This window comes from Ilyonectria robusta (assembly GCF_021365365.1).
Source record: "Ilyonectria robusta strain PMI_751 chromosome Unknown BGZ61scaffold_23, whole genome shotgun sequence".
NCBI lineage: Eukaryota > Fungi > Ascomycota > Sordariomycetes > Hypocreales > Nectriaceae > Ilyonectria > Ilyonectria robusta.
Window position 1 is genome coordinate 352,131 of NW_025764457.1, and position 20,676 is coordinate 372,806.

The 20,676-nt window shown below is 55.4% G+C and overlaps 8 protein-coding genes across 8 annotated transcripts; 1 reads left to right on the top strand and 7 right to left on the bottom strand.

The window, feature by feature from the left end:
- Nucleotides 1-549: 549 nt before the first annotated feature.
- On the bottom strand, nt 550-1,144 carry BGZ61DRAFT_537224 (uncharacterized protein; the record flags this gene model as incomplete). Its single annotated transcript, XM_046254504.1, has 2 exons — nt 550-1,021; nt 1,077-1,144. The coding sequence occupies 2 exons, from the start codon at nt 1,142-1,144 to the stop codon at nt 550-552; spliced, it is 540 nt and encodes a 179-aa protein (XP_046098939.1).
- A 931-nt stretch (nt 1,145-2,075) lies between these two features.
- Nucleotides 2,076-2,996, bottom strand: BGZ61DRAFT_497717 (uncharacterized protein; the record flags this gene model as incomplete). The annotated part of the gene is made up of 1 exon (XM_046251190.1): nt 2,076-2,996. One exon carries the CDS (start codon nt 2,994-2,996, stop codon nt 2,076-2,078), a length of 921 nt encoding a protein of 306 aa, XP_046098940.1.
- Nucleotides 2,997-3,638: 642 nt separating this feature from the next.
- On the bottom strand, nt 3,639-4,318 carry BGZ61DRAFT_459615 (uncharacterized protein). The gene is made up of 2 exons (XM_046246933.1): nt 3,708-4,318; nt 3,639-3,661 (listed from the first exon to the last, which is right to left on the bottom strand). Exon 1 carries the CDS (start codon nt 3,985-3,987, stop codon nt 3,766-3,768), a length of 222 nt encoding a protein of 73 aa, XP_046098941.1. The 5' UTR covers nt 3,988-4,318; the 3' UTR covers nt 3,639-3,661; nt 3,708-3,765.
- On the bottom strand, nt 4,319-5,667 carry BGZ61DRAFT_459616 (protein-L-isoaspartate O-methyltransferase). The gene is made up of 3 exons (XM_046246934.1): nt 5,214-5,667; nt 4,685-5,163; nt 4,319-4,634 (listed from the first exon to the last, which is right to left on the bottom strand). Exons 1-3 carry the CDS (start codon nt 5,313-5,315, stop codon nt 4,490-4,492), a joined length of 726 nt encoding a protein of 241 aa, XP_046098942.1. The 5' UTR covers nt 5,316-5,667; the 3' UTR covers nt 4,319-4,489.
- Nucleotides 5,668-5,896: 229 nt separating this feature from the next.
- BGZ61DRAFT_108180 (uncharacterized protein) lies at nt 5,897-7,721 on the bottom strand. Its single transcript, XM_046236900.1, has 3 exons — nt 7,272-7,721; nt 6,807-7,214; nt 5,897-6,757 (listed from the first exon to the last, which is right to left on the bottom strand). Exons 1-3 carry the CDS (start codon nt 7,296-7,298, stop codon nt 6,194-6,196), a joined length of 999 nt encoding a protein of 332 aa, XP_046098943.1. The 5' UTR covers nt 7,299-7,721; the 3' UTR covers nt 5,897-6,193.
- Nucleotides 7,722-8,072: 351 nt separating this feature from the next.
- BGZ61DRAFT_459619 (uncharacterized protein) lies at nt 8,073-8,786 on the top strand. The gene is made up of 3 exons (XM_046246935.1): nt 8,073-8,179; nt 8,235-8,423; nt 8,478-8,786. The coding sequence occupies exons 1-3, from the start codon at nt 8,162-8,164 to the stop codon at nt 8,619-8,621; spliced, it is 351 nt and encodes a 116-aa protein (XP_046098944.1). The 5' UTR covers nt 8,073-8,161; the 3' UTR covers nt 8,622-8,786.
- Nucleotides 8,787-10,248, bottom strand: BGZ61DRAFT_459623 (mitochondrial carrier domain-containing protein). Its single transcript, XM_046246936.1, has 5 exons — nt 9,991-10,248; nt 9,914-9,934; nt 9,679-9,810; nt 9,476-9,623; nt 8,787-9,425 (listed from the first exon to the last, which is right to left on the bottom strand). The coding sequence occupies exons 1-5, from the start codon at nt 10,097-10,099 to the stop codon at nt 8,924-8,926; spliced, it is 912 nt and encodes a 303-aa protein (XP_046098945.1). The 5' UTR covers nt 10,100-10,248; the 3' UTR covers nt 8,787-8,923.
- Nucleotides 10,249-10,424: 176 nt separating this feature from the next.
- On the bottom strand, nt 10,425-15,078 carry BGZ61DRAFT_363137 (uncharacterized protein; the record flags this gene model as incomplete). The annotated part of the gene is made up of 3 exons (XM_046241411.1): nt 10,425-12,931; nt 13,034-14,627; nt 14,689-15,078. 3 exons carry the CDS (start codon nt 15,076-15,078, stop codon nt 10,425-10,427), a joined length of 4,491 nt encoding a protein of 1,496 aa, XP_046098946.1.
- Between the last annotated feature and the right edge of the window lie 5,598 nt (nt 15,079-20,676).

A 20,676-nucleotide genomic window follows, 5' to 3' on the forward strand; every position in this document is an offset into this window, starting at 1 on the left:
TCCCATGGCCTCTTTCATCCTCTGACCACGTCATGGCCTTGCCTTTGTCAATGCGGCAACGTCTCCGCTCAACACAACGGTGAGGCGGTGTTTATGACATTGATTTTGCTCAGACGGGCTAGTATTGTTCTTTGCACCGGTGACTCGTCCCAGGTTCCAGGTGACGGTGGGGCACGGAGGTTTGTCAATGACTGTGGTCTCTGCCCAGGAAAGGTGGATTCTGATGTATCGAAGCGTGTTGGCCGTGTTGAATTTTCAGCTGAGATGTATGTAGTTACCTGACCTATATTCAAACACCAACCCAGCAGGCGCTTGATAGTGAACAATTTGGGCAACGATCGCCCTGGTAATAACTACATTGGTGACTAGAATTTCAACTCCTGCAGATTGTGCTGTCGTCGTTGGCGGTCGAAGGATGGTTCTATCATCGCCTGATCGCATGAATCTACAACGAAGGAACACAGAAGCCCCTGCGAGACAAAATATAGACTTCTCTCGGCCCTTTAGTCGATTATCCGACCACCCAATCACCCAATCACCAAGACAAGGTCAATACGGTCCGGCTTCGCATACCGGCGTGGCGGTTTCATACACGTACTCGGTCCCCGCGCACCCGCCGACGCACCCGCCCCCGCATGCATAGCTCGTCGTCTTAGTCGGAACCTCCTTCGGACACCCGCACGCAGACGAGATGGTCGAGATGGCCATGCACTGGGGCATCACGCACGTGGAGCAGTGACCCAGAACCGACGTGACGGTGGGACACGGCGCCGTGGTAACGGGCGGTTCGCCATAGGTCGAGGCGTACATGTACGTCGTCGCGCAGCCGTCGGGGCACTTCTCCTTGGCGCAGGGATAGGATGTGGTGATGGTTGCGACTTTGGTCGGGCAGCTGGATGGGTTGGAGATGGTTGACATGACGATGCAGTCTGGCACGACGCAGGTTGAGCAGACCTTGGCTGTGGTTGTGACGGTGGGACAGCCGTGGTTTTTGGCTGCGTCTGCCCATGAGAGGCGAGTTCTAATACATCGATCGTGTTAGTCGTTGGGTTGAGTTTGAGCCGAAGAGTACCTACACAGCCAGCAACGTCGAGAGGATAAAACGTGTAGACCACATGGTAAAGCTAAGATCAATGATTCGCATGTTGAAGTTGGATCAACAGATGCAAAGAAGATATCCCTTGACCCCCGGGCGAGCATCCAGACTAAATATCCATTTCTAATTACACAGGTCCTCCCTACTGCCTGGTGAAACAAGAGCAAACAATTTTCCAAGCTCATATCGAGCCGTCAGCCAAGCCGGCCCCGGTTCAGGTGATGCTCGTTCGCGGCGACGATCACTCTCGCAAGAGCATAAACCTACGCTGGTGGCTGCAGGCTCGTCGCTTCAGCTCTCCGTCGGCAGCTAGCATCTCTACCGTCTTTGGCGGTGGAAGTGCATACGGTCGCCGAGCCCCAACAAGTCACAAAAAGCCAGTTGCGGAATTGGTCGCCGTGAGACAAAAACGACAACAAAGCTTTGTCTCGGAGGTTTCTCGCCGTCGCTGCCCAATCACGGCGGCAGAGGCCATTGGCAGGCCGTCATGATGACTGCCGAAGAGGATGCAACCCCGCAATCGCAATCTCGGGAGTTCGGTCCTTGCATGAGGCGTGCGGCCCGAAATAGAAGTGCGAGGCGATGGGATTGCTGATGTTGGATGCTACATGGGGGGGAGAGTCCTATGCATGTAAGCCGGTGGGCGGCCGTTGTTGACGGCAACGAAGCCACACTGGAATGAGAGGAGGAAATGATGACCCGACTTGGCTGGCCGGTGAAGAAAAAGAGGCTTGAGCTGTGAAGAAAGAATGGCGCTGGAATGAGGGATGATGGAAGCCAAGACTTCCTCCGACTCCGATTGGATTCTGACCACGGGATTGATTTTGAGGGTCTATGGCTAATGTCTATCTTCACCCTTTCAAGATGACCTAACTCGATCGCCTCGAGTGCCTTTTCTACATGGCACAGAGCAGTCACGCGCACAACACCCGCCAGGACGCTGACACAGTGACGGTGATACAAAGTGACGGCATACGCATTAGTGCTGCTTGCCCATGCCGGCCACCACCTCCGCCACGACTTGGTCGAGATCCTCGTCCTCGAGCCCCAGCAGCTCCATGGCGAAGCCCTCCTCCTTGGTCCAGTCGGCCTCGAGCGCGCCCAGCACAAACACAATCTCCTCCATCGTGTGCTTGGTCCACTCGACGTCCAGCTTGCGAGACGCTTCCTCGATGTACGCCTTGGAGTCGATGGTGCGCCGTGTCCAGGTCACGCCCGTGACGCGCTCCAGCGCCGCCAGTACTTCGGGCTGCGACCGGCAGAAGCTCTGGATGTACAGCGTGCGGTTGCGCGTGGGCTCCGGCCGGCGCAGCGCCGCGACGGTGCCCTCGGCGACACGGCGCAGGGTCGACGCCGAGGCGCGGACGGAGCCGTCGTCGAGGATGTCGGCCGTCTTGTTCTCCAGGTCGAAGTGCAGCAGGCCGTCGTGGACGCCGTAGTCGAAGAAGTGGCCGCAGACCAGCGCGGTCCACGAAAAGGCCTCGTTGGCCGCGGCAATCTCCTCGCACTTCTGGCGCACCAGGTCCTTGTCGCGGTACAGCTTCAGCAGGCGGCGGGCGTTGGGGCTCGCGGCGTCGCAGCTGCCAAAGTCGGCGGGCACGAAGCGCTTGACGCCGGCGAGCGCGGCGGCCTCGACGAGGCGGAGGTGCTGGTTGACGTCGACGAGCGGGAACGACGCGATGACGACGTCCTGGCCGCGGAGGGCGTCCGCCAGCCCGGCCACCGACATGTCGTCGGGGATGGTGATTTGCTCGATCGAGGATGCGTGCGCCGGCGCCGACTTGGACGAGGTGCGCTTGGCTACTGTTACGGTGAAGTCACCCGCGGCGACGAGGCCGTCGAGGAGGATGGTGCCGAGGTTGCCATTGCCGCCGACGAGGCAGACCTTGGTGAAGGCCATGATGGGGTGTGTGTGGGGGTGTTCTTGAAGCCGGAGAGGTATAAGAGTTGCAAGCGTGATGATGGTCTTGGTGTTGAGGGCTGGTGTTAAGCGCTGGTGTTAAGCGTTGTCCTGCGATGCCTTCCAACCGCACAGTTGGGACGACAACTGGTTATAATCTATTTCATCGCGGGGTAATCATCAGTGCGGGGTAGCACAGAACCACCTCATGCTCTCACTTCGACGAGAATCTCCCAGTCTCCAGTCTGGATGAATCATCTCCTGCAGCCTCCCCCGAGCATTTGTCGGTTTGGCCTTCCGATTGTCGGCGTCGGTGTCAGCTTCCGCCTGGATATGACGGGAGCTATCGAGATAGGGAACGAGGCCAAAAAAACCGGGGAAGGTGACCGCGTCGAAAAGCCCAACGCTTCCACATCTGTTCACGCTTGTTACAAGCTCTCTGCTAATTGACCAGCGCCGACCGCCGTGGCTTGTACCTTCCTGTTTAATGAACTCGGCGCCGTCTCCGGCAACCACGGCCCCGGTTTTCTCCCGGCCGCGACCCCACCAATGAGCCGTCGCCGATATCATCCGCTAGAATGGCTGCCGACTAAATGTCTCCTGGTTGTTTCAAGTGTTTCAACCTGATACCAAGGGGTTCTGGTATTTATTAGAAAGGATTAGAGGTGCGTAGATGGCTAGCTGGTCTTAGATGTAGCTGACCTGGGATAGACTTGCATGCATTCGACAAGCTGGGCAGGGGTCACCAGACGGAGGAGAGAAACTGCATCTATTGTAATATTTGTAGAATTAAAATCTGCCCGGGTACTGACGACAAAATCCCTCCATCGCAAAAATACCTGGACCGTACCAGCTGACTCCTAACTCTAGCATCTCTCACCTGGAAAAGAACTAGACGACCCATCTTTTCGGCAGAGCCACACCAAGAAAGAGTGAATAGCCTCTCATACTCACCACTAGATATCACTAGGGAGTGTCCCGTGATTCTCATTCGGGTATGAACTTGCTCAATGATGCCAATGGAATGCCCGTTGCTTCGGGGGGGTAGACGTGGGTGTTAGAATGAGGTCCAGTCGACGTTTGCAGTTCCCGTCTTCGAATTGTCATTGAGCATTCTCACGTTACTGTGAGACGCGGCTTGGTCTAGGATTGAGTCGTCAAGCCCCCCTATACGAGGGCTAATGCATGTTGAGAGTTGAGAGTTGGGGAGTATTTCCATGGCATTCTGCAGTACGTACGGAGCACGATCTTGAGAGAGATATGAGCATTTATTTGTTTGGCTAATGTCATCAATTTTATCACTCCCTGGACCTAGTAGTCGAATTTTCAAAGACGGTTAACTCATGAGGACGAAAAACTAGACTGAACTTAAATCGAAGGCTATTTGTTCGGGTGAGAAATGAATGCATCGGTAAACTGGTAGCCGGGTATCATATGTCAAACTGTATGCATCCTGTCCATGCCCGCGTAGTCGTCAGGTTCATTCCCCAACACTATCTCCTCCTCGGCGCATCCGTCAAGGGAACGTAGCGCACACCAAACAGTCTCTTCCTAGTAATCTCCCCGTTCCCATCCTTCTCGATCCGCCAGACGTGCTGGCTGTAGCCGGAATCGTCGTCGTCTACGGGGATAAACATGCTGCAACGTCGAGTCAGTGTGTGTCGTTTGTTGGTTGTGATGTGACTTACCACCCCGGAGACTTCATTTGGTCGAGCAGTTGGGGATGAATCTCTACCGCTGATGCGCCGACGTGGATGACATCCCATCCTGTGCCCTGGCTCTCCTCTCCCTCCCTCGGCGCCTCATCCCATCCTTTCCGGCCATCACCCAACCGAAACCGCACCTTGCCACTCTCAATCAGCCGCCTCCCCTCACTACTCTTGCCCATATTGACCTCTCCCAGCACCTTGAGCTCCTCGATGTGCTCCAGCCCGACCACGAGGCCCCTCTCGCCAACCAGCTCGGCCAGCACGTGCGTCAGGTAGCCGGAGCCGGACCCCACGTCGAGCACGCGCGGGGCGGGCGACGCGCTGGAGGGGAGGACGTAGGAGAGCATGTGCTCGATGGCGGCCGCGTGCATGTGCGGCGCCGAGATGGTGGCGTTGTGGCCGATGGGTTGGGGGGAGTCTTCATAGGGCATCGAGGGCGAGTAGTTGGCGCGGTCGACCTGGTGGATTGTTAACCCTGGAAGTTGGAGTGAGAAGGGTGACGGAATACCTTGAGGAAGGCTTCTTTGATCCGGGAATCTGTAATCAGCCCATTCTTCCACATGTTCTCGATGAGCGCCGTATTGGTGGCGCCCGAGCAAGTCCAGGCCATGGCGAAGTGGGATCGAAACCGAGCCCTGGTTTGTGAGAGGATAGATCGACCTGGTCGAGGTCTAACGAAGATGTCCAAGGGAAGACGACACACACCAAAACCTCTGGTTGTTGGCGCCAGGTTGAGCAAGCCTCAAGATTGATGATCCGGGGAACGATCTGCTGTGGAGTGCGGGGTGATGGCGACAGAACTCTACCGCCGCTCAATAGTTTGCGGACGGACCAACCGGAGAGTAATATCGTTACTCAGCGCAAGATCAACAAAGCTATGAGACTAGAACTAGATGCTACTCTCGCCGTGTTGTTGTGGTTATAGTATGTATGGTCGCGATATATGACGACCGATGATCCCGAGTTGACGTTGACTTGACGGCGGAGCTCAAGCGGGGCCGCCACCGATCAGCGGATTCGGGCCGTCGGTAACCCCACACAATCACTAGATCTAACAATGTACGATGTGATATATTGGATGCGCGTACGGCTCGTCGTACAGTATTTGCTCTTCAGAGTCCCCAGAGGCTGTAGGACGAGACATTGAGCACGGGAACCAGTCACTTGACTGCTCCTGATTCAGACAGTCACGGCGAGTCTAGAACATGCACCAGTAAATTACGGCAATATAACTGCCACATCTATGCGTGAACAGGTGTTTAATAATACGCCTCGTAAGGAAATCTTTGGTCGTTTGACTGTGAATCCATCTCGGCGAGACAGGACGTGCGACTGACATGTATAGTAGAAAAACCCAGAAATCCAGCCCTTCCATCCAACCCAGAAACCTCCAAAACGCCCATGAGTGCAACGTAGTGTCTCGGCACAGATGTAATAATGTACAGTAACGGTAGACCATGTTGGTATCGCATTATACTTCAAATCCGGTTAAACCACGCGCTCCGTGGTCTCACCCTCAGCAATAACGGCAACGCCCAGCCCTCGGTCAGGGCTCTGGAGAACCAACTGCTCGTGGCGACGTACCCGTAGGAACTCGGCCACGCTCTTGATGAGGAGGAACCATCCAACAACCATGAGCACATATCCAAGCCACTCGGCACCGCTGACGCTGCCCCATTCACCATCCGTGACGTCGCCCTGTTTAAATTCGTGCGAGTTGGGGTCCGGGGGTGCGGCATATCCGTCGGGGCCGTTCATCGTGGGTGGTTCGTCTTCGGAGGCGCCTTTCATGGTGAAGCCGAATTGGATAAGGGTGATGCCCAGACCGGCGCGGGATCCGTTCTTGGAGGCGTGGGTCGAGTGTAGGAGATAGGTGAGGAGGAAGCCGACGAGTTGGAAGGCCGTCGAGATCATGCCGTTCCAGACAAAGGAGAAGAAGGACCCAACGGGCATGCCGTCGACATAGACTTCGTCGCCGCCGCCCATGCCCGGGGCAAGGATCGTTGTTTCCCAGTATGGGGGAGCAGCATCAGCGGCTGCTTGCTCGTAGGACTACTGAGGTCAGCGGATATACACACAATCGGATCTACAGGCGACATACAGGAGGTAGTTCGTCCTTTTCCTTCTCGGGATCTCCCCGCTCGGGTCGCGCGGAAAGGTTGGCAAACACTCCGTCGGAGCCAACGCCGCCGCCGACGACTCGGGGCCGTGATCCGGACGACGTAGGGGCTGGCCGGGGCGGCGGTTGAGACGGTGGCTCCCAAGTGCTCACGTTCTCGGATGACGAGGCATCTGGGGTCGAGTTCTGGCGCACCAGGCGGCGGCGGTCGTCGATTTCGTCGTCGCTGTCGTCATCGTCGTCGAATGCGTCAGCCAGGTCGGGGTCGACGCTGCGTTGGCGTGAGGTCGAGGAGGCGCGGGAATGGAAGGAGGGAGGAGGCGAGTTGGGGATGGGACGGAGGCTTCGAGCGTCGACAGCGCTGTTGGCGTCGTCGTCCTGAGCGTTGACCTGCGAATTGTTAGAATAGAGACCCCCGAAGACGTCGCCAAAGTGCGATGCGCGCACACGTACTCGTTCGTATCCGCCAGCCATGATGGATTAGATGGAGTCGACGATGAGCCGACGATGGGGATGCGAGAGGGAGATGGGTTGGCGGTGTCGGCAGTGGTGTCCAGTGGTGTCCAGTGGTGTCGGGCTGCCTCCGAGATTGGCCTCGTGACTAGGTACTCGGTAATCACAGCACAGGCAAGGAGACAAGCCTAGGGATGTAGGGCGCAGAGCAAAGCAACAAGCTCGACTGCGTTCAGCCAGGAGAAATAAGCAACAAAGAAGAAGACAAGGAACTCAGGTTTCAATGCAGACCCGCGGTGGCGAACGAGGAGACAGAATTCAAGGGAACGTCGGAGACGGATGCATTGATCAGAGAGGGACGGGAAGCGGCTGCCTTAGTCAGGCGGCAGCGTGTCACAGGCGGTCTTCGGGCGGTTCTAGGGGCTGTTGCAGCGGGCGTTAGGGGATAAGCGCTGGGGCTGTAGGGGACAGGGTTGGCTTTACGCGGAGCGACGGTGGAGGACGCTGCGGAGGAGGAGTACGTACCCACCCTGTCAGTGGTTCCGGCTTCCGTCTGGGCTTCCTTTCTGGGCGTCCTCTCGGGCTTGGACTTACGTATTGTGACTCTCGAGGCATCGCATTGGCTCCACATCTCCGCAGCACTGCCCGCCGGGTGATGAGGCAATCGATTTATCAGGGTCCAGACCGGTCTTGGCCTAAGGCATAAATTTACCACGCCGGAGATCGGGGCCAATCAGCTGCCACCTTGAAACAGTCGCAACAGCGAAGCGCACTGTCCTAGATGCACTGTTCTTGGGAATTTCTTCACTGGCTGCTGGTTGACGTCGTCGATATCCCTCCGACAGCGCAATCCACCCGCCCACGACCCTTGTCCTCAATTCACCATGTCGCGCTCGGCATCGGTACGACCCCAATCACGCCTGCGCCACCGAAGTTCCTACCGGCTAACTCTCCCAGTACAAAATCTACCAGGAGGTCTTCGCCCGATGGCCCCAGCAAGCCCTTCGTCCGGACCACCAGCTCCAGGACGTCCTGGCCAAGGCCGTCGCCGAGCGATACCAGAACTACACGCCCTCGATGGAGGCCGAGGAGCTGTCCAAGGCCAAGGCGTTGCGGTTCCTCGCCCAGAACCGGTACAGCGATCGGGTTAGTGCTGGCGTTGTCGACATCGCGAAGGGCGGGTTGCTAACGATGACATAGTTTGAGCTCAAGGGTCCAATGCTTGAGCCCAAGAGCCAGCCTACGTACTTTGAGGACCTGGTTCGGGAGATTGATGAGGCTCCTAACCGGTCGTGGCTTGAGCGGTTGGGCAAGAGGCTCACCGGCATGATCAGATTCCAGTAATATCAACGAATGAACCATCTCACGACAGCGACACGGACGCAAAAACGACATAAAAGACGCCTAGGATAAAGGAATGTCAGGGCGCAACTATAAACGAGGACGTCACGAGGAGAAAAGGCATGGTTTGCCGGCGCGCAACGGATACCCATGATACGACGTCTGGATCTATTTGTATATATACGCATTGTATATTAGCTGTATCAAAGCGATTTTGCACCTGTATTGCTCCACGACATAATCATCTCTGCGTTTTCCAGTCCCCAACGCCCCTGTCTAGCCGCAATCCACCCAGAGTATCCGCCCTAGATGTACTTCTTCTCGGGATCCAGCTGGTCGAACAGCTCCATGCTCTTCTCGTACATGGTAAAGACGATGCCTCCGCTCAGCACCAGCCTCGCCAGCCGCGGCAGCGCGCCGCTCCAGAACGTCAGCACGCCCTCCTGCTTGAAGATCATCGACGCGCACTTGAACGTGCTGCCGTACATGCTGCGCGCCTCGATGCTCTGCATGCGCGTCTTGATCGTGTCCAGCGGCTGCGTCACGTAGACGGTGATGATGCCCGCCAGCCCGCCGATGGCAAACGTGCCCACGGCGCCGAGCTTCTCGCCGGGTGCCGTGTACGACTCGGCCAGCTGCTTGAAGAAGGTGTACGAGCCGAAGCGCGTCGCGCTGTTGGCCGCCTGGCGCGCGGTCGTCGGTACGAAGCCCTGGAAGAAGCCGCGGAGGCCTCGCTCTCGCGCGATGATGGGCACGGCGTGGAGGAAGCCGCGGAGTCGGGGCTTGGGCAGCTTGCGGTCGTCGATCCTAGGTGCGTGTTAGTCGTGTGACAAGCAACCCATCGCGGGGGCGCTCACAGAGTCGTCTTGATGCTCTCCGTCGGCGTTACGGCGAGGAGTGACTCGGTGACTCCGGCACCGAAGCCGGCGAGGACGGTCCGGGGTCCGGTGAGCTTGCCGTCGGCGTCGGCCAGCATTCGCTTGTACTGATCAAAGGCGACGAATCCTACACCCTGTCAGCCCACCTCCAGCTCAGCCTCAACGGACGCGGTCCGACATACGAATACCAGCCTTGGCCGAGTTGCCAATGATCAGCGTGGTGCAGCCGGCGTACCACTGCTTGCCGAACGGCGGCCATGGCAACTTCTCGCCCGCTGCCAGCCGCCGGTTCAACTGCGACCTGGTCTTTGCGACTAGAGTGCCCAATCAGTTCCTGCGAGTATACCATAACCTGCGAGGTCCTCTATCTTTCGAAGTCGACCGGTTCGGTGGGGAGGTGGGTTCGTTGCGACGTACATTCGGCGGGATATGTGATGGCTACAGAGTTCCAGTCAGTCAACGAGGCGATTCCCGAGGTAGCAAACAGGGCGTACCGATTTCGACAGCACCGGCGGTCGAGCCGGCGAGGACCGACCGCATCGCGCTGGGCGTCTGCTTCTTCTCGGGCGGCGCCGAGCCCTGGGGAGCGGAAGCCGTTGCCATGGTTGGAGCGGAGAGTGTTTGGAGCTGGATGACTTTTTGGGTGGAAATCGTGGGGGACGGGAATGATATTATTTCGTCACCGAAAAGGTGGTTGACTGGCCGCAAAGGTCGATTAGGTGCCGATGTCGCTGGAGTGCGGTGGTCGTACAGGGTTTAGCAGTGGCTGCCCCTCGCTTCAGTGCATCGGCCGCTATTTGGTACCTGCAGGGCTTGATTATAGTGCAGGTGCCCTGATTTCAGTGCCCTGGTGTACAGTTTATCGATTACAGCGCCTCTCATCTTATCATGACTTCATTTGCCTTTATATCGTCTTTATTTACACTCATCAACTCCATCTCTTTTGCAGCGTACCCTTCCACTCCGTAAAGCTCGCAACACCGCCATTGACGAGCAGAATCTCTCCACGATGCAACACCCGTGTCAGCGGCGGCACCGGGAACCACACATGGTCGCTGCGACAGATCAGGTCCGTCCGGTGGTCGCTCGTCTTGTTGCCGTCCTTCTTGATCATCTCCAGGCACCGCTTGCAGTAGCTCTCCATGCAGTACTCGCACATGCTGTACTCCTCCGACGGGGAGATGTAGTCGAGGCATTGCGCGCAGCTGTGTTGCACTGATTGGATCTCTGGTAGCTTGGGTTCCATGCGCTGGAGCACGGGGGAGTCGGTGGGCGAGTATGTGAGCAGCTGAGGGTCGAGCTTGCGCATGGATTGGCTTAGAGCGCGGGCGTTCTCGATGTCGTCGGCGGCGATCAGCAGAGAGAGGAGGTTGTCAAGTGCATACTCGTCGTTCTGAGCGTCGTCGTCGGAGAGAATCTCCAGGCTGTCGATGATGAGCTTCCTCAACAAAGGATCTGCCTCCTCCTTTCTCCCCAGGAGGCGATAGAAGAGGCCGAGGTAGATGGCCGCAACGTTGATATCAGACCCAACCATGTTCAGCGGCATATCCTGGTTCTGGTGCTTGCTCTGCTGGATCTGCACCCTCTCGAGCTTCTTGATCCACACGTCGGCCTCGGGCGTCTTGAGTCCGGCGTGCAGAACCTCCTCCTTGTACAGGGAAGCCAGTTTCTGAAAGGCCAAGGCATATGCCTGTCGTGTGGGGACGTTGCCCCGCGGCCGATACTCGATGAAGGACACCTCCTCGAAGAGCTGGATGGCAGCTTTGACGTCGCGGCTGTATGCGTACGTTGTTCCGAGGGAGTGCCGGAGATACATGGCCTTGAGGGGATCTCGGATGTCGTGAGCGAGGTCGATGGAGAACTCGAGCTGATCAATTAGGAATGCGGCGTCATTCGCTTTGCTCGCAGCTCTTGGGATCCAGTCGATAACCAGCGGCTTGTTGTGCTCTTCCAAGAGAATGTCGACCAACCGCGTTCGCTCACTCTCGGCATCGGTGATCTCGCTGGACTCATCATGGAGGAACTTCATCACGTCTGCGTGGCGGTTCTCAACGGCCAACAGCTCCAAGTAGCCAACCTCGGAATCAAACGTCTCCACCGGGCCGAGTGCAGCATCCTTGGAGCTCCTGACGGCTTTTTTAAAGTACACCAGGGCGTTTTCCGACTCTCCCATTTCGCTGTAGCAGTTGGCAATCAGGATGTGGTCCTTGTACAGACGCCACTTGGTGCTCTTGAGAGTTTGCGCGTCGAGTTTTCCTCCTGCAATGCTCGCTAGTTCTATTGCCTCGCACTTGAGCGCCTGCACGAGTGATTCTGGGAAACGCCCGTCTTTGGAGAGGCAGTATGCGATGCGGCCGACAGTCTCGACGCTGTTGTGGTCGAGCGCCAGAGCCTCGTCGTAATGTGAAAGAGCCTGGCTGTGCATTCCGTTGACCAGATAAGTACTACCCAGTCGTCGGTGATAGTGCGCAGTCTCCTCTATATTGGCCCATTTCTCGGCCTTGACGATCCTTTGCATGATGGGAACGTCCGCCCAGTGGGCGTTGGTGTGCGACCACGAGTAGCCCTCCTGCATATAGGCGACGGCGTGGACAATCTTGAAACAGAACTGAGTCGGCGTATAGCTGTTAAACTTGTCCGAGAGCCATGCTCTGGCGTAGAGGTCACCGATCGGCTTGAAGATGCCGGGCGACTCGGATACACCCTTGGTGGCCCAGTCTCTGGCTTCTGGGGCGAGGCCGGACAGGACGTCCGGATTGCTCATCCACTTCCGAAGACCCTCGATGTTGCGGTCGGTGAGAACCTCCAGTCCTTCGTTGTTCTTCTCGTACAGGATGCTCCAGGCCAGAATAACGTCGTCGTCGGTGAGCATCTTGTGTATCTGCTGTCCAATGCTGCGCTTGTCTGCGACGGGGATCGTGGCCGGGTCAATGGCCGCAACATGCTCCTGCCAGTACCACGCAGCGTAGTCCCTGATCGGCTGCCATCCGTCGCCGAGGTCGAACTTGGCGAACCAGGCCCTGTCTGTGAAAATCGAGAGACAGATCTTCAAGATGTGCACTCGCGCCGTGGTGGGGTCGAACCCGATTGTCGGCGTGTCGCCCTCCGACTTGGTTGTGGAGTTTTCCTTGCTAAAGAACTCCTTTACTGACGTGTGGAAGAAGGAGACGTATGTGGTCGACTTGTTAGATCGGAACTCCATCTCGTTCATGGGGTCGACGAGGTCGGGGGTTGAGATTGGGCTGTAATGTCGGACTGGACTGCGACCTGGGCTGTAATGTCGAGCTGGGCTTCGGCCTGGGCTCCCATTTGGCGACAGCTGCGACACAGGGCTGCGATTCCGTCCTAGATTCAGATTTTTAAGGAGATCGAGCGTTCCATCAGGACTGGCCAAACTCGGCCGCCCTCCACTCCCAGTCGAACTTGGGCGTCTTGCTGAGCTGGAACTCGGGCGTCGGACCGAATCGATGAGGTCGAAATCAATCTGCCCGTCGGAACTGGTAAAGATGCTTGGGCGCCCGGGGCTGCCGGTTGAACTCGGCCGTCTGGCCGAACTGGATCGTCTTCCGGAGCCATCCTGGTTCAGGCGGTGCTTTCTCTCGTGTTCCCTTACCAAGTCGTCCGTGGTCAAGCCGTCCTCTCGCTCGAGCTCAAAGAAGCACGCATACGGGCCTCGCAGTGTCTCCTCAAGACCAATCGGAGGGTCGCCAAACTTGAGGATGAGAACGGCCTCGAGTTGCTCCAGACTCAAGACTTCCTCTGCACACGCGATCCAGCTCAGCATCTCATTGAGATCCTTTGCCTCCTCGTCGTCCTCCTTCATCATTGCGGAGAGGCTCTTGAGCGACTGCTTCAGCATGCCGTTAATCTCCTTGGGGTACGACTGCAGGCTTTGCAGAATCGACCGCGGACGCCGTTTCCGGCTGATCTCGGCAAGCATGAACTTGGCGAGGATGAACAGGCCGTCGACCTGCGACACCATGGCCTCGATGATGTGATACTTGAACTCGTCGCCGAGACCCCTGAGAACTCGGGAGTGAAGCACGCTCTCGGTGATGAACGAGTTGACGTCGTGCGCGCTGAGGGCGGGCGTGACGTGCAGCGTTGTCACCACCTGTCCCTGGCCCGCCCGATCGAGCGTAAACGTCACCGTCTCTGTTAAATGAGGCCGTCCAATGAGGGCGACCTGGACTCTGCAGTGGGACGGTCTTTTAAACGCGTCGTCGTCTATGGAAAGCTGGTCGAGCAGCTCAGCGATGTCGTTTTGATCCGCCTCGTCGATGCCATCCAGGAAGATGAAGATGGTCTTCTCGCGCTGGTCCTCCTGGAAGGGCTCCACGAGGAGCTTTCGGAACGCGCTGGGGATGGTCTTGATCTCCTCGCCGCTGGAGAGCAGTTTGAGGAGCTGCTTGGCGTAGAAGGCGTCGCCTTCGCTGAGTTGATATGCCACATCTCGAAGCGCCTGGAGGACCGATCTCGTTTCCGGGTTGTTGTCGCGGAAGTAAAAGTATCCCAGATGCGAGAGCTTCTCCAAGCCCCATGCGATCAGCCGGGTGGTGAGGAACGACTTTCCCGTCCCTGCGGCGCCGGACACCCAGAGGTACGGCGTCTCGGCCTGAAGCCAGGACTGCAATACCTCATCCTTGAGGATCCAGTCTCCGGTCCCGTCTATTCGCGACTTGTTGAACGAGGAGAAGAAATCCTCGGGGAACGGAGACGGCTCTAGGATTTCCTTTAGCTTATCCTTGTGCGCAGCATTTGTCCTCTCGCGTGCTTCGGCCCGCAATAGTGAGGCCTCTTTCCTCAACGTTGCGACGTTTCGGTCCACTTCAGTGACGATGGCTTCCACGCGGTCCGTCTTAACGTTGATTTGAGACACGCCGCCGTAGGTATCAGCAATTACCTGCCTTTCTTCGCCCACGGTCAGGGCCTTGAGCTTTTCGAGAGCGGGTTGTACCTTGCTTTCGGAGCCGAAAATGCTCTTGAAGTAGGCCTTGACTCGGCCTCTTCGGATTTCCTTGGTGGCCAGCACAAGAACCTCGAACAGAGTGGCCAAAATTGCAACAAGCTTCTCCCGTAGAGAGACGGACATTTCATGCTTGACGTATACCTCAAGTCTCCCCGTAAAGTCCTGCGGCGGTCAGCCTGGATTCTTCCATCCGCCCCGCGCGGGGCTCTTGGCGACGGCTCACCTTCAACTGCTCAAACAACTCGACAATGGCGTCGTAGATGGCCGAGACATCGCGAGCACCGCCGATCAAATAGGCCACGGCGCCAAAGATGCCCTCTGCCGGCGAAAAGGTGTCGGACGCCGCGCCGGCCACGATCTCCCCAATGACCTCAACCGGCGTCAGGGCCGCGGCCAGCGTGCCGAAGATCTTCTGCCGCCGGGCGCGGAACTGGCCAAAGTCGCTGTTCTGCAGGTCCAGCTGGCGCGTGAGGTCCGCGACCGACTTGAGCGGCGGGTTCAGGAAGTCGACGAGCTTCTCGCCCGAGGCGTCGGAGAAGCTTTTGGCGGCGCCCTCGAGGATGGCGCTGAACTGGGCTTGGGTGCTCCCTAGCGCCTTGAGGCTGTCCGCCATGGTGCGTGCTGTGAGGTGACCGAGTCACCGCTATTTGACGGGGACGCAGAGAGGAGGGACGCTAGGATGAGAATTTTGCCACGATGCTTGGGTTGAAGAGGAAGGGAATTTGTTCAAGACATATGTCGAGCCTTGTTTGAGGGGAAGGGCTCGAGTTTAGTTGTCGACGATCGTGGGGGCCGAAAGAAGAGTGAGGCATCAATGCGGCGACAAAAGAAATACGGCTGTGCCAGTCTAACGTCTAACAGACGGGGCAATGAGGCTGGGCCTGAACCGTGTCTTTTCTATTTCATAATGGTGCGTCTAGTTCTTACTGATGCCCAATTACCGTCCCCGCGACGGCAATGCCGGCAGGGCGAGAGAGGTTGGTTGATCAATCCTCTTGTCGATGTCTCGGGCCGGGCCCGTATGGCTTGTCTTGGCTTCTTGTGGGCGATCACCTGAGACAGCCGCAGGGCTGTGATTTGTAGCCCTGCAGGGTTGTGAGGCAGCGGTTTGACGTGCGTCATGATGTCCACAGAGGCTTCACTTTGGTCCAACAGAGGCCAGACTACTTACTCCCTACGTTGCCACATACGCCCGTGGCGGATGTGATATTCGCAACCGATGCCTCATTTTCAAGCCTCCTCTGACTCGATTTGTTCTTCTTCGTCCCGTCCCGTCTCCCAACTCGTTGCATGGCTTGGGATGGGGCCACCAATTTCCCCAGCTGATCGACCGGCCTCCCCTGTTACATACTAAGTGCGTAGTACACACAAACGCCTGCGACTCCACAACCGGCCGAACCAGCCAGTTGGCACATGGTGGCTTGGCCGCTCAGCCGTAGACCACTTGCGTGGGCCTTTTAGGCGCTGGGGCTTGGGGAAGAGGCGTTCATTTGCCTGGATGCGTTGATGCTGGCCGTATTTCGCAGAGAGAGGGGACAACTTGTTACAATTGCCGCTTGAGGAGTAGGGATTATGGCGCAGTTATTTTACGCCACCTCCCTTCCATTTCTTTCCAATGCTTGCGCCAAGACAACTGCTGTGTCAGACTCTGAGGATGAGAGACTTGGCAAAGAGGGAATTTCTGCCTGTTTCCCCAGCTTTCTTCAGCATCCTGGAGAAAATACCCAAAAATACGTTGGAATGATCAAAGGAATGCGGCAATGAAGCGGCAATGAAACGGCAATTGCGCAAAACAAACAGTTAACCCGCCCCAAGAAGATACGGAACAGATATACAAAGTAATATCGTTGCGCATTTACCTTTTCAGCCGCTCCCTAACCCTGCCAGGTTTCGCACTGTAGACCCCAGTAGCCAAAATAACGTGCAAGATAAACTACGGCACACCATTGTCGGACATCCTTGTAGCACTCAAACGACGCTGAATCGCGAATGCGAATAAGAAACAAATCATACGAAGGCTGGCGCAGGAAATTTAACAGCTCCCCCAGGTCGAGCCACTGTGTAGCACAGAAGGTATCTTTTAGTAGGAAGGCCTTGCTGAAGCGGGCGGGATTAGGGCATTGGGCTAGGAGTACGCGGCCAGCAACAAAATCATAGGGATAACAGGGAAAGGCGACATGTTAAGTAGAGGCACAAGAAAGTGGAGTTAAAATTCTTCCTTTCCTCATGGACACCTTCGGCGGTTATTATCAGGGTCAGATTTTCAGTTATTTGAGACATTCTCCCCTTCTATGATCCTACTTGCTACGATCGGATATTTGCCTACTTCCAGCCTTCTACTTCTTCATTCGGCGGGCTGTTACACACGTCACTGATGCCTTGCCAACATGATTCTCTGTGTTCGGCCCCGTAAAAACCCAACGAGATGCGTTCCTACTAGCAGAGACCACTTGGATGGCCACATGACCCCAATTGCGTTGCCTAGCTTGACCTCTGATTGACCTAACCTGAAAATTGAGAGATGCGGTCCTGTGCATCTAGCTTGGGGTAACAGACGATTTGGGTTGTTAGCCAACGTCATTTTCCGCCGCTAAATTGGCATGCATATCGAAAGTACTGTGTGTGGGCTACCCATGACCATTAAAACTTCCAATGCCAGCCTTCGTACATGGGCTCTAAAAAGAAATTCTGATGGTGGATGCATACCATCTGGCACAAGTACCCAGAGACTAATTCAAATACATGAAGAGCAAGCAAGCTGACAAAAATTTGGAGAGGCAGTCTGACAACTGAAAATAATAAATGCAGTAATGTTCAACACACCTGGACTAAATGGAAAGGGACAGCTGTGGTCTCTTAGGTCAAGGAATGAGGCAAGACAAAGGGCATAATTAAATTCACAGACAAAGTCCGTGTTCCTTCCGACTTGTGTAGATCTATCACTGTTAGAGTGACTAAGTTAGATGTTGCTCCGAATTCAATAAATCCCGCGGGCCTATTAGCATGTCACATATGTTGGGATATCGGATTTCTTCGGTTGTTGCGGCAGTGAAGCTCTTCCTTCATCACCTGCGTCCATCGCCGCCGGCAGTTGCCATCGCTACCTTCCTCGTCTCAGCTTAGCCCAAAGCCTAGCTTTTAATTTGACTAGGTCAATAACTAGCCAAGGACAAAGACTCTGAAGCATCTGGAGCCTCTCAGCCGTCCGAGGTCATCCGAGGTTATCTTCGTCTATAAGACTGACCCAAAGACCCTCGCTAGATAGAAAGAATAGCAAGATATTCTGACAAGTACGATGTGACAGGCGGTCAGGGACTTTTGGCCAAGCTGGTCGCTAGCAGGGACGCCTCGGGGGTTAAAAGGGGAGGTCAGAGCCGACAAAGGGAAGGAGTCATTTTGTTTTCCTTTTATTGAGATTTTCCCAGCAGTCAGAGAGACCTAGAGAGCCTAAGACTGATTATGAGAGTCTGTAAATTTGCTGCCTTTATTTTGAGAGATTTATTTGAGTCTATTTTGACTGAAATCACGATCCCTGTCCGACCTCCGTCTTCTGCTTATCAGATATTGGGCTGCCGCAGGCCTTATTGAAGCCTTGCCAGCGTAATTTCCTGCGACCAACACGGTATTATATCTCATGAGATGCTTTGATACTAGGAGAAATAAGCCTCAGATCCATCTGAACTCATACGCGTAATCTGGTGTAGCCTCGGGCTGACCGAACAAGACGCCTGTGCGACGATCTTCTGTGCATCTTCCTAGGGATAAGTCAATGACTTGGGTGTAGGTTGACGTCCCTTTCTGCTGCTAAATTGATCATTTCCATCTGTTAGATGCAACACAGCACCGTCACAGAATCTCAAATATCCTATCAATACATGTTAAACCTTCTTGAGCATTTAAGCACACCTTATCAAACTTGTTATTATCCCGCAACGGCAAGTTTAATATCCCGAGAAGCTGTCTGGTTGCACTTGGATCTGTAATGTTCGAAAGTGTAGGTTGACTGGAGCTGAACCTAGCAGCATCCTGATATCAATGTCTCCAAGCACTTCGACTACACGCTGATGTCGTGAAGCGAAGCCGAAGAATTGGTTTGCGAGACAATTATAGGCGTCACGATTTGAAGCACAGAGTCAGTCATCAAGCAACTGTTTGACCGCTAGCTCCAGAAGAAATGAGCTGGTAGTGGATAGTGCGGTGAAGGTAGCGATACGTGCAGCGATCAGTATCCTAGGGATGCCTGGTAGGTCACGCATCTGTGCAGGTACCCATCACATAAGGCCGCAGTTCAGAGAATTCATAGCAAAGAGACATCTTACTTTCTTCATCTTATCTGACCCCCATGGCCCACTTGAATATCGCATCAGGTAGTGTATTGTAGAGTGGATGTGATAGCGAGTTCGGGTAGAGAACTCCGTACTCTATCATGCGACACCATATCAAGGCACTCATTGGCAGCGACAGGGAGCTCCGTTTCTGTCCAGATATCGAACAGGTAGGCAAACTGGACCGAAAGGCCACGGGGAGGTAATCTAGTATCTTTCTGGTATGTGTTGTAGAGTACCTTGATAAAGCATTCCCAAGTCTGGCGTGAGCTCACCTGGATTTTATCTTGGCCATTGTATCTGTGCCACAAGTCCTCGAGATTGCAAGGCAGAGTGGCAATGACTTTCTCACCAGTGGGATGGGTGAGTTCCTCCGGTCGTCGCCACCTCCCTGTGAGTACCGCGGACATGACTTGGGAGTGCCGATTCACTTGGGTTTGAGGGGTAATAATTGGGGTCAATTTTAGGAACCATGACTGGAAGACGCGAGTACCGATCACACCTAAAGGAACACTCCTTTAGCCTGGGACACTATACCCAGTAAAGGTCGGGAATGGGGCCTGGGCTTGCATGTTGCAGAACTTATCAAACATGCAGACTGTCGCCCAAGATCCGCTGCCTCGGAATTGATTCCACCTTTATCTCATCGTCTCGTGAGACCCTTAGTGCGGGATCGTACAGGGGTGCCATGTGTGTCGGAAAATATCGTCGATAAGCTCGTTGTCGGCTCAGGATGTTCAAACAAGCGTTTCTTTGGCAGGCCCACCAAATTTCCAATAGCTCAGAAAAAATGAGATTACTTCGGGTCGTAGTACACTTGTTGCCAAACGCTTGCGTGTCCTGGGTCTTCGGAGATCAACTCCATCAAGATCGATCTTCCGTCTGCTGCCTTTCCATTTGCCCGGAAGTGTCCACTGTTATCTTGACCAATTCAGGGAATCCGTATGCTTTAGCGGAGAGCTTCTAGCTGAATGTGATCTCGTGTGAGTCGGCAATACTCCGGTGGGCTTGATTGATAAGTCCTTGATTGCTGGTTCATATCTTCGAATTCCAGCGAGTCAAGCACACTTGGCAAATCAGATTTGGGGCTCGAGAGGAGTGAGCCAACACACATATTGATGAACTCGCTGCTTAGTAACCCAATTGATTTCCATGGGCGGTTCTATTCCATCCGGTTAGATCGGCAGCCGCACCACAAGAAGCTAGAGATACGGCGAGTGTCAGTGCGAACGGGATACAATACTCCCGGCAGGCATCATCCATGCCAAGCGCAGCTATAAAGTTTAGCAGCGAGCTGTGACGTTCATGCGGTTTAGCTTCTGGAGAAAATACAGGCTAAATCCTGCCGAGTCAAGCATGCCCAGCCTCAGGTTCCTGTCCTTTTCATCCCATTCTGCGTATTGCCCCTTTCCCGTTCACAGTACTACGAGCGCCAGCGGCAACAAACCTCCAGACTACTAGGTAGTGCTTCCTCTGAAGCATCCCAAAGATTCTTGACAGAACGGGTCATATGCTCAGCTACAAGCTTCTGTCAAGAGCCCAAAGGCAGGCACAGTACTGATAAGGCTGCCGAAAGAGAGGGTAACGTTCTTCGCGACCGCTTCCTCTTCTCACAGAATGGGTAGTATTGGTCGGTATGGAATCCGGCGGATCGAGTCTTGCCGAGCCGCTCGAACGTTTCGTCTGGCATCCGATCCAATCTTGATGCACCAAGTAAGTTACGACGACCGGATTCTAGCCAGGAACGAAATTCAGGGTTCAGCTCGTCCGTCGAACTGGTCGTATGACGACACAGTGCCCCTGTGTAAGCCACTCTTCATAGCGTGCCATGGAACAAAAGTACAACAATTCAGTTGGCAAAGATTGGTGTGGCTAATGCTAGCAAA

What these genes read in the sequence shown, in the direction of transcription:
- BGZ61DRAFT_459615 (XM_046246933.1), bottom strand. Translation starts at nt 3,987, where the DNA reads ATGAGAATCACGGGACACTCCCTAGTGATATCTAGTGGTGAGTATGAG.
- BGZ61DRAFT_459616 (XM_046246934.1), bottom strand. Translation starts at nt 5,315, where the DNA reads ATGGCCTGGACTTGCTCGGGCGCCACCAATACGGCGCTCATCGAGAAC. An exon ending in TCAAAGAAGCCTTCCTCAAG is followed by an intron (nt 5,164 to 5,213) that starts GTATTCCGTCAC and finishes ACAATCCACCAG; the next exon opens with GTCGACCGCGCCAACTACTC. An exon ending in CAAATGAAGTCTCCGGGGTG is followed by an intron (nt 4,635 to 4,684) that starts GTAAGTCACATC and finishes TCGACGTTGCAG; the next exon opens with CATGTTTATCCCCGTAGACG.
- BGZ61DRAFT_108180 (XM_046236900.1), bottom strand. Translation starts at nt 7,298, where the DNA reads ATGGCTGGCGGATACGAACGAGTACGT. An exon ending in GCGGATACGAACGAGTACGT is followed by an intron (nt 7,215 to 7,271) that starts GTGCGCGCATCG and finishes AACAATTCGCAG; the next exon opens with GTCAACGCTCAGGACGACGA. An exon ending in AAAAGGACGAACTACCTCCT is followed by an intron (nt 6,758 to 6,806) that starts GTATGTCGCCTG and finishes TGACCTCAGTAG; the next exon opens with TCCTACGAGCAAGCAGCCGC.
- BGZ61DRAFT_459619 (XM_046246935.1), top strand. An exon ending in AGAACCGGTACAGCGATCGG is followed by an intron (nt 8,424 to 8,477) that starts GTTAGTGCTGGC and finishes ACGATGACATAG; the next exon opens with TTTGAGCTCAAGGGTCCAAT.
- BGZ61DRAFT_459623 (XM_046246936.1), bottom strand. Translation starts at nt 10,099, where the DNA reads ATGGCAACGGCTTCCGCTCCCCAGGGCTCGGCGCCGCCCGAGAAGAAG. An exon ending in CATCACATATCCCGCCGAAT is followed by an intron (nt 9,811 to 9,913) that starts GTACGTCGCAAC and finishes TGGGCACTCTAG; the next exon opens with TCGCAAAGACCAGGTCGCAG. An exon ending in GAGAGCATCAAGACGACTCT is followed by an intron (nt 9,426 to 9,475) that starts GTGAGCGCCCCC and finishes ACACGCACCTAG; the next exon opens with GATCGACGACCGCAAGCTGC.